Genomic DNA, 11,319 nt, shown 5'->3' with positions numbered 1-11,319 from the left:
ACCAGTCTCTTCCGGATCACTTCAGTGTCACTGACGAAAAGTAGTGGATGCTACAGCTGGTTGAATTGCCAGACCGTTTCCAAAATCATATCCAGCTGCTTGAGTAACTGCTTTTTGGCGTACAATAAGACAATTTTAGTCACACTCAGGTTGTCTTTTGCGGCTGTGAGAAGTGAAGTCGACATCAAGAATGTCTCAGGAAATGGTGAAGAGGAGGTAAGTTTAATTTTACTTTTGAATTCTCAATCTGAAAGGGAACATTCCGAATTCACTCAATATGCTCTCTCTTTGTTTTACCTCCATGTCTGTAGGCCAGAGCAAGGGAACCATGCTACTGGTGTTTGTGTGTTTAACTCCTATAATCTTTGTAAGATTTTCGAAGATAAGGCGATGAAGCAGTATGTGCCATACATAGAATTCTGTTTGTAGCGTCAACCCATGGCTGTTGCACTGGTTCCGGTATATTGTACCAGGTACAAAATAACCGGCTTCACGGCAGTTTGCCGTGCTATTGTTTGTGTGTGCTCTCAACAGCGTTAGTTGTCCAAGTACATACTCACAAATTCTTGCAAACTACGACTGTATAATTTTGTAGACACATGTGAACGTTTCAGACCGACGTCATTTTTTGCTTGTTTTCTTGCTCAAGTGGGTTCCATCAGCTTGTGGAGATGTACAACATGCAGAAACATCCAGAGGGAGGCTGGTATAGAGAGTCCTTCAGGTCTGCCGTCCATTTTCAGGTAAGATTACCATTCTTCGGACATTTATCCAATTTTCATTTTATGTGTGTGTACGAAACAGCCATTGCCATATGGTCAGGCTATATGATCCGATCACAGGTCTTCATTCCTCGCCTCGCTCATTCGGTGGTTTATTTGGTGGTTATAGGGCACTGGTCAGGTGGTTATAGGTCACTGGTCACCGAAAACATGTAGCCATTAATAAGCAGTCCGTAAGGATTATAGTTGAACACACAACTGCTCTTTCCACCAACAGACTACAGAGGATCGCAAAGATGGCACTGAGTCCAGCGCCGCCACAGTTTGTTTCTACCTGCTGCCGGAAGATGTTCCGTCTACCTGGCGCCGACTATCGTCAAAAGACGAAATATGGCTGTACCAAGATGGCGGCTGTCTCAAGGTGACTGTTCTTTTATCTTGATGCTCGAACCTCGTGACTATGAAATTAAAGTAACAGTGCCTGTCATTCTAAATTAACAAACAAAAAAACAACACTGATAACCATTTTATTTCTTAAACTCATGCGCCAAATGACAGATGTCTGTAGGATATAAAACTTCAACTTGCACATTTGGACGTACCGGAATTTTCAACTCCAACTTTCATGGTTCAGGAATCTGTGAATCTACAGCTATGTTTTGTCACGTCAATTAATGGAAATCACAACGATGTGGCAAACTTCATGTCTACATCATTGGCATATTCTTTTACCAATTTGCTCTCTCTGTGCTGACGATTAAAAATTGCATCTTCTAACATACATTCTCATAATTCCACCAGGTGCCATTATACCGCCACCTAAAAAAACGTTGTTATAGAGGCCTTCTCAAGATTGTCTTCAACACCTAAATATCTGAATTGTATCATATTTAAGATATTTTACATTCTGTGTTTAAGACAATCATGGTAAGACCTATTTACTGACGTTTTTTAGGTGGCGGTATTATGGCACCTGGTGGAATTACTAAATGTATGATAGTCGATGTTACGCTGCTACAGATCTAGAGATACAAATAACTTGTCTAATGCTTAATGTTATATTACAGATTCATATGATTGGTGCAGACGGCATTTACTCCTCCGCTATCCTGGGAAGCTCTCTCGAGCACAGAGAGGCCAGCTATGAAGTTCTCGTGCCGGCCGGGGTTTGGTGTGCAGCAGAAGTAATGCACGGCGGCAAATTTACGCTCGGCAGCATGGTTGTTGTACCAGGTAGGTATTACAAAATGGTAAAAAGTAAACGGAAACTATATTTGTAGCTAGCGGGAAACATAATTTTATTCTTGTTTCTGCTCTATAATTAGCAGATGTAACACTAGGTCACCTTTATCCGCTAGTAAACCTTTGTCCGTTGTTTTTAAGGGATTTGTGGATGACAGCTTGACGGACGGTAATTTCATAGATATCATTTTGTAATATAATATGATATGACATGACATGATATGATATGTTTATTTTTAAATATTGTAATTTGAAACCGCCATTTCTTGACTTTACTATCTATGTAACTACTCTGTTATTGAAAAAAAAAAACAAATATTTAGGTTACTTGGTGAATTAAGGTGAATTATCGTTACAGTAATCTATATTAAGAATTGTATTGTGTTTAAAACGTTTAAAGACTCTCTTTATACCACATAAAACAAGTTACTAGCTACTGAAAAGCGATTCCGATTATTTATCCACCGTTTTTTACAGGTTTTGACTGGAAGCGTTTGGAGCTGGGCCAGGAAGAAGAACTGGTGACGTCATTTCCTCATCTGGCCGGCATCATCAAACCGTTTTGCAAACATTAGATTATAATTAGCTTATAATATGCTGTTCTTATGAACGTTTATCTGTGACGGCAACCGATCTAGTAGAAATTGTACACGCTGTTTCCGTACACAAAGTAAAACACTTATCAACAAGCTTTTAATCAGCCCCTAGCCGTTCTGGTCACATGACACGAGGTTGGTTCATTCCAACTTGAAGAGGATCGAAGGACTTAATGGACCCTTTTGGGTAAGCGCTTTACTTTGGGTACGGAAAGAGCGTGTGTTTTTTTTACAACGTTATATGCCGCTTTCCTGAAAAACATGGGCAGAGAAGAGAACTTTGTTAGAGGTTGTCGGGCAATGCAGTGGTAAAAGATGCTAGTTGAGCAACATCTTTGCCACGTCCAAAATTTATATATTTTAAGATCTACATAGAACTTGCTAATGTTACCATAGAGACATTAGGTCATAACGAGTAAATTTTATAGATGATAGGTCAGCACCAGCCTTGATTTTCTCTTGATTTTGAAATAAGAATAAGAAATTTCGGAGATGGTCGACTTAATATTGTAGAATCGACCCTAGTCGTGGTAGCATTGAGTGTAGTTTTAGACACTAGTTCGGTAACGTTAGTTGTAGAAGCGGCACTAGAGGTGACACTAGGCTACCACACTGATATCACCTTGTGAAAGGAGGGTTTAAACTCCTTGCTTTGTGCAGTTTGATTGTGAAGATAGGAATAAAAGACTAAAAGATCGTCTGTGTGTGATACCATGTTTTGTCGCTTCGATTCTTGTCCCAATGGGCCTAAGATCGATCCTATGTTTGGCTCAGCTCGGACATGCTCTGAGGGATCCCCACGGGGATTTCATTCGTCATTCCGGATGGTGACGTAAAACTCTAATCTCCATGCAGATCTTGCGGTGGTTTAAGACAGTAACATAATCTGGGGAAGGAGTTTAGCTGGCAGAGGACTTTTATTCCACCGCGAAACCAATTAACTCCTCTGCCGGCTAAACTCTTTCCCCAGCTTATGATACTATCTTCTGTCACCACAAGATCTGCTTGGAGGCTGAGCTGGACGACAAGCTTCCCGAATTTGTTACAGCTTTTGTGTATTGTTGTCAATTGTAAGATAAACTGTAACGTGTTACAGTTTTTACTTACTTTTGACGGTACAATATTCTTCGGCGCGCGGTCTGCTCCCGCGGCACAGCATTATAACCTGCTAATTTGAAAGTCCTTTCCTCATTGGGTGTAGTTGCCGATCTTATGCTGAATGTCGCGCGCCGTGTTATTAACTAATCCAATTAGCGACCGCGTGCACGGCCGCCACCTGTTCCTGCACATGTCAAGGTGATTACGTCATTTACCATATATGGTGACACGCTCAGAGGCGGCGAAGACAAAAACGAAGACGAAAAAAACACCAAATTGGCTTATTTTAAAGGGATTTTGTGCCAAAATGATAACGGGGTCCTTTTAGCAAATATCTCATGCACTATCATACCAAATTTCGGGTCCCTTTGGCTTAATACCTGGGCACGAGAGGCACAATTATACAGTTTGTTCAGAACACTTACGTTACATAAAAACATCCAAAAAATCATAAAAAACATAAAAAAAGAAAGAAAGAAAGAAAGAAAGAAAGAAAGAAAGAAAGAAAGAAAGAAAGAAAGAAAGAAAGAAGGGACCAAGGACGGGACATAGTGTCAACCTTGCCGAAGGCTATTATATGGTTCAATTGCTGACAAAGCGCACTTACAAACACAGGTAAAACCATATACAAGTCATTCGTTCTACCTGTCGGTGACCCGACGACACCTCACCTTTGTTTAGTGTTTTTATTGGCAGACTTGCATAATGGTTCCTTTGTGTGTAAGCCTTACTCGAGTAACCGTCACCATGACACTACCTTTACTTAACTGTATCAAATACAAACCTGGCTTGCGTTAGTGGATTACGGTGCTGGTTCGGTGGGAGCTGGGCACATATCATTGAGGGTATAGCACGGCCAAACGGTGAGGGAACTGTTAGATATTTCGGTCATTTCTGTGTATTCAAGCAGCTTACGCTAGACACTCACTGTACATATCATTATAACTGTAAGTTTCAGGTATGGCATGCATTGCATTGACGAGTAAGGATATGTAACGCCAAAATGTGAATAACGTACGAGAGACGACACTTGTTCACAAATGTTCTTATAACATAGACTTCCCTCAACGATTCACTTGAGTTTTAAAGAACCAATATGTATATATATATATATATAAACGTACATACGTACGTTTATCTTAGTGGCATTTGCCAAGGTTTCAAAGTTTTTTTCAAAATATTGTGTCTTGTTTATGAAAGGTGTCGTGTGTCAGCCTACCTCATTAATTATGCGGGAAAAAGCTCAGGTATCCTAAGGCATATGTACTTCATTTCTTACACATTGGACAAGGAATCCTGTTCTGTGTAACATAGTGCGTCAGATAATGCCACACTAATACATGTATAAGAATGATAAAATCATTTCGGACATAGATGTTAACACATGTGGCACAAGGGCGAAATCTGAGCTCATTATCTATGCAGGGAATAGACATGACCCTCATTAAATATGCGGGAACTGCAGTTCACCAAAGGCTAATTTATAGGTCTTAGTAAGTAGTAACATTGTTTAAATAACCACAAAGTTGTGAAGATTTTCTGCCAAGATTACTTTTGTTGTCCTTAGAAGTGACTTGAATACAAGGAGGATCTAACCCACTGATGGTATGTGTCATTTTTGTGTGTAGAATGGCATAATTAGCAAATTAGCATGTTATCAGGGATATCGTAACAGAGCTTATACAAACTGCACGGTGCTGTTAGTGGAAGTTTTGCACACTCCCTATACGAAATTTTGCACGGCATGCATGAATTTCGCCTAAAAGTTTGTTCCGATCGCTTATAATGTTAGAACGATGTCATGTACTCTCTTTCGCTACGTTGACTTTCGCTAATTGAGGATCAGGAACGGGGTTTTTCCTCATCAGAATGTGTGGCTCAACGGACAGAGCTTGTCTCAGACCCTAGAGGTCCTGGGTACAAATCCGCTGTTATGACACCGATCTTGTGTTCTTGAGAAAGGTACTTAACACAACTTTCCTTACTTCATTCAGGTGGAAAAGAGTACTTATTTCGAACACATTCTCAACTAAAACGAGAAATTCTCCATACGATATCTGCAGATTGCAGTCACCTATCTGCAGACTGCATATACCTATCTGCAGACTGCAGTCACCTATCTGCACATTACAGTCACCTATCTGCACATTGCAGTCACCTATCTGCAGGTGCAGATAGGTATCTGCAGATAGCAGATACCTGACTGCAGACTGCAGTCACCTATCTGCACACTACAGTAAATGTGCTAAGACTGCATACACCTATCTGTAGACTGCAGTTACCTATCTGCAATCTCCATACAGGTGAATGCAATCAGTTCAGTCCGTAGACTGTATATTACATCAAAAGTACTGTATGTTAAATTGTCAAGTTAATGTTTACTTACGAAAATAATAGAACATCTGTCATACCTGACTTCTAATTACAGTTACTGACAAGCAGCAAAAGTGACTTCTGGTGGAAATTTCTCTGTAATGGCTTTCCTGTATTTTGTTTGCCATGCTCCTCTCATCGATGAGTTTTTTCTTCCCATTATTTTTATGTTATAATACGCGTTCATATATATACTGAAGCTATGTGAAATTTCAGCAGATTTTTCATTCTTTATTGAGCACATTTACCCAATAACCAAAAAAATTGCCAACGTCAACTATACATAGGTTCTTTTTTTATAGCAATTACAAACTATGATTAGTCAATTCCCTCAAAAGGCACTTTTTCCCTGCTCGTGTACAACCGCACCACTTAGAACCCGGACTGTGTACCTTGGACCTAGCGCACAGCTGCAAAACTTTACCTGCTAATTTATTCAGTTACAAACAAGCTTTCACCAATCTGACTTTTGAGATTGGCTAAAGGGGAATTTCTCACCACTAAACACACAAGTCCATGCAGCTGTTTATTTTTTGGCTCGGATCTCTGTGAGGTCGTTTTAGGTGTTTAGGCAGACCCTTACAAATAAAGGCAATTTTTGAGGGGTGACCTTGTTAATATATATATGTTGTGAACAATTAGCCTTCTTGGTGTGCATATCACTGGGGGATCCAGAAATTTGGCGGGGTTGGGGTTGGGGGGTTGGTGGCGTGCGCCATGTCGCGGCCGACGGCTGTGCGGGGTGAGAGCACGAGAGGGGGTTACCCCCTCTCGTTGGGGGGGTATGGGGGGCCTCCCCCAGAAAATGTTAAAAAAATAGAGGCTCTCTGGTGCATTTTAGAGCCATCTCTGAGCAAATTTGAGAAAAAAACTAACACTGACTTTTTGTCATGTCTGTGGCTGTCAAGTTCACAGTAGGGACATTTTTTAGCAATTACTGAAGACAAACCTAATGAAGGCTAGTTCCTCCTTCTTAATATTCATAAATGACGCCACGCTACACAAACAATATCGCAAAATTATTTGTACCTGGCTGCCGATGCTCTTATAAAATCACATAGAAATCTCGTAGGGTCTGAGCGGCTTGCCGGAGACTATTTTGAAAGTGTCTTACACATTTGAAATTACATACATTTCGGACTCTTCTTCTTTTGTGGTGGCAATTGATGACGGCTAATTGGGGGAAAATGACAACAAAAACGTCAGCACGGTCATTGGGACGACTCATCAGAACTGGAGTGGGGAGGGGGGTGTCGGCGCACGACGCCGATTTTCCCAAGGCGGGGTCGACCGGCCGCGTCTCTCTGTAGCCGATGTCGGACGATCAGTTTATTAAAAATAATTAAGTTCCGCTGATCTTACAAAATTTCCACGCTCTTTCTTAATCTTTAAGCGCCGATTTTGGCAGCAGCCCACCAGTTTCATGGGGAGAAATTGATGCGGCCGCGCTCCGTCCCCGGGCCTTTACGGTAAGTTGGTTTACGTGACTGGGAAGACCCACTAGTAATTGCAAACCGCAAGTTTCTCTACATAATTACCAGAAAATCTCCTTTGAAATTAGCGAATTAGTTTTATAACGTTATCAATATTCTTGGCGTCCCTCAGAAGACCTAGTAGCCTGGGTTTATCTTGCCAATTTTTTTTTTTGCCAGCTGAAGGGGGGATCGATAGAATAGATAGGTAGCAGATGTTCAAGGCATGCAGGGCACTGACATACTGGACAGAATGTATGAGGCAGACCTTGCTTCCAGATCTATACTTCAAGCAGATGTTAATTATGTCTTCTGATCAGTGAAGAGGTTCCTCTGATAGCCACTTTTGCTGCTTAAAAAAGTAACAGTACGATCTTTTACCCCAAGATCAGTTCTAGCTTCTGTCTTGTCCAAGATTGCATAGAAGCTGAAAGTATATGGGAAAAAGGCTTATCCCACAGAGAGATTCTATTCTCCAGAAGCTGTAGACTAGCACTATTATGAGAAAATTCTACAGAAGTTTCATTTCAATTTATATTCTCCTCTGTCTATGAGGCGTTTGGAATCTTAAAAAAATGCAAGAGTCAACTTGACATTCAACATAATCCCTCCCAGGTAAATATTTAACTTGTAAATTTGCTGGACAAAGTTGGGGCAAACAATCATCATATTTTTCTGAGTAAAAGATGGCTTTTAGACATTAATTGCTCAACAAGGTTAGTTCAATCTTAAAATTTGTCAAAGCTTTTAGGACCCTTTTAGGACCTTAATTTAGAAGGGACTCGATGGGCTATGTCCCTTATATTCCAGATGTGGTCAGTTCCAAATGGATGGTCCCAGGCCAGGAAAATGCTGCCCTGCCTGATCCCTTAGGTTGTAATACAGACCTGAGGCGCTTGAGCAAACAGACTCACACAACTTCTTTGTCTTTGTGGCCTGTAGCATTTACATGTGGTCCAGAGACAGAGGAGCTAGTTACCTCCCAAAGACAATGATATGAGTAGAGCTGATCTATCCTTTAGATTCTGGTGTCTACTGGACAATCAGACTACCCCAGAAATTCATTTAAATGTATGCAAAGGCATGTTTTATATCACAATACAGTGTACTTATCAATTTTGACTGACTTCTCTTTCTAGCATACTAAAACAAAGCCAAACACAATGTACAAAAGGCAACCTGATTGACATTGAAGACAAAACAGGTGGATATTGACCTATTAGACCTTGACCTATTAAAGATGCACTCATCTAGTACCCTGGGAGTTAGACAGGACCGGGTAGCTAGCGAGTTTTGTGAGTTTTATTCCGGGAGCCAAGGCAGCCAGCCCGCCGACCTCACATTAGCGCTCCAGGGGAGTTTAAGCCCTGAAGGAGTAAAATATCGCTACCCTTTAGGGGAGTCAGATGGCAAGGCATGTTTTGCACAGTAGCCAGGCACATGCTGTTCAGGGACTACTCGATTTATCTAACCAACAAGGCATGACAACTGAGGTTTTGGCAAGTAGGACCACATGTATCTTTATTTATGTGGCCCCTGTCTGTTGGAGAAAGCAAATCTTCTTCTTCATTTGGCTGTACAATCAGCCAAGGTTGTCAAATAAGTCATTGGCTATTATAGGAAATATCCGAACAATTAACCCATTCAAGCTTACAATACTAAATACCATGAAATTGCAGATTCCACAAAGAAATCATACAAGTATTGTCCCCCTAAGCTTGACATGCATGTAAATGTATGTTCTACTACTAGATAAAAGAATTGTGTGCTAGTTGCATTGCAGTGAGCAAGATCCTTACATCTGCTTGGAGATTGACCATTAACCACTCCCTGCAGTAGTCAAGACTGTGGAGCAAGACCCATGTTGGTCTCCTTGGGGAGGATTTGATGTCATTTCCTTTCACAGGAGGTCAAAAGGGCTGACCTCAGCTGCCACATCTGAAACCAACCTACTTGCTGAAACCATGTACTAGTAGCCCCATGTAGGACTTACAGTATGTGACTTCAAAGAATGATTATAAGAGTCACCAGTTTTAAGTTAAGTATTATAGTTGGATGGCTGGGTTGCTCCTCTATGTGGATTCTACATGTAGCAGAGCCCCGTCCACTAAAGGCTGCTTTCTTGCTCAAAATGTCCATTAAGTACAAGCACAAAGTTTCCCTACAAAAAACTGCAGGACCTGAATGGGAAGGCAGCGTATCATGACACTGTTTCCATAGACTTTTATACAGAGGTCATCTCCTGGACTCCAGGAAAAACTTGCTCACAAGGAAATTTCAGAGCTGAGAGAGTGAGAGGCTCCTGTGACAAAATTTCCTTTTGGGGGGAGTTTGGTCCTGAAGCTAAGGGCTGTGTTGCCCTGGAGACAGTCTGACATCCTTGATCCAGTCTAGATCTGACAGGCAATACTTTACTTCCACATGGCCTGTCACAAGGGGGTCTGATGATAATTTATTACCAGTGGACATGTGGACATGTGATTGTGAACACAAGCAAGGCAGTCTTGAAAGTTGAAAGGCATTTGGCCACTGTGACATCTACCGTGGTTACAGAGAGGGAGACTGAGGGGATTCATTGTCTGACAGTAGTAGCGTGTTTTAGTTAATACACTAACCAAGGACAAGGCTATTTGTTTAAGTTAGCTTCGATATTCCAGGTTGTATAAGCTGAAGGCTGCGCTTTCCATTTTCATAAACTTCCTTAATTCTATTTTAACTTCCTTGATTCGTTTCAGATTGCGATATTCCACTTCTGCTCTACTAAACTTCAAGCAGATGTAAGGATCTGATCAGTTTTAAGCACAACGTCATTCTTTTGCAACATTTACTATTGCACATTTCTAGATAATGATTCAATACATTGGAAGAAACATAAATTTGAACCTAGAATTGTGTGTAAAAGCTAAGACTAAGCCAGGTCCTCATTACTAGTACTCAGATCCTTACATCTGCTTGGAGTAAACACTGTGGGCAGTGGTACATGTGTGTCCAATTAGACAGGCCTGGGCTATAGCCAGTGGACTCTGCCCCACCTCAATCAGCAGAGAAGAAGAAGGTCCTGGCTGTAAACCTGTCTGTGTAACCCTCCCGGATGAAGGCAGATGTTGGGTGGGCTGCTATAAGATAGACGTAATCTGTCATAACTTTTTATTAACACAGCTGCAGTAAAGGCAAAACAATCTTGATGATCCTCTCCTTTCCCTGAGACACAGAGGGTCCTGACTTTATGCCTTCAAATTTATTTATGATAAAAAGACTACTGTTTAGCAGGCATCTTGAGGTCTGATCTCAATGATATCTATCTTGCACAGATCTATCTTGCAATAGAACTTCCTTGGGGGCATGATGGCAATAGTGCCAAGGAGTTGGGCTATTGAAGAGGGTCTGCATGCATGGGGGGTCTTGGATGCTTAATAATGGTGAATTCAGGAGGCCCAGTGACGCTTAACGGTAAATTCAGGAGGCCCGGTAACGCTTAACGGTAAATTCAAAAGGGGTTACAAAGCATAACTGTAATGATTGACGCGCATACCTATCCGTACAACGCTAGATTAGGCGCATCTCAATGGGTGAAAATATCTGACTAATGGCATTGTGAGAAAGAAAAGGTGCCCAGAACCCGGGTGAAGGATAGGGGCAATGTCCGCTGCGTCAATGACATTTGCTTCCCTGGGGCAGTGTTCTTGCTACAGAGGTGGCGACAGCAAATTTCTTAGGGTTTGTACTATTGCTGACAAAAGTTTCAGCACACGGAGCGCCAAAGGCGCTTTGCATCCTAGAGGGGTACGGGGGTATGCTCCCCGGGTAAATTTTAAA

General features: G+C 41.4%; 1 protein-coding gene across 1 annotated transcript; it reads left to right on the top strand.

Annotated features, from left to right (window-relative positions):
- The first annotated feature begins 37 nt into the window (after nucleotides 1–37).
- On the top strand, nucleotides 38–3,269 carry LOC118417922. The gene is made up of 5 exons (XM_035823686.1): nucleotides 38–216; nucleotides 650–743; nucleotides 1,000–1,143; nucleotides 1,790–1,955; nucleotides 2,442–3,269. The coding sequence occupies exons 1-5, from the start codon at nucleotides 191–193 to the stop codon at nucleotides 2,537–2,539; spliced, it is 528 nt and encodes a 175-aa protein (XP_035679579.1). The 5' UTR covers nucleotides 38–190; the 3' UTR covers nucleotides 2,540–3,269.
- The last annotated feature ends 8,050 nt before the right edge of the window (nucleotides 3,270–11,319 follow it).

The sequence above is a fragment of the Branchiostoma floridae genome, chromosome 6, assembly GCF_000003815.2.
Source record: "Branchiostoma floridae strain S238N-H82 chromosome 6, Bfl_VNyyK, whole genome shotgun sequence".
In the NCBI taxonomy this organism is placed as follows: Eukaryota; Metazoa; Chordata; class Leptocardii; order Amphioxiformes; family Branchiostomatidae; genus Branchiostoma; species Branchiostoma floridae.
The sequence above is the reverse complement of the archived record's forward strand: the minus strand, read 5'-3'. Positions and strand labels throughout refer to the sequence as shown.

Bases quoted from the DNA above. Each gene is read 5' to 3' on its own strand.
- LOC118417922 (XM_035823686.1), top strand. From the start codon at position 191: ATGTCTCAGGAAATGGTGAAGAGGAG. The intron at 1,144-1,789 runs GTGACTGTTCTT...GTTATATTACAG, and splicing joins AAGATGGCGGCTGTCTCAAG to ATTCATATGATTGGTGCAGA. The intron at 1,956-2,441 runs GTAGGTATTACA...CGTTTTTTACAG, and splicing joins CAGCATGGTTGTTGTACCAG to GTTTTGACTGGAAGCGTTTG.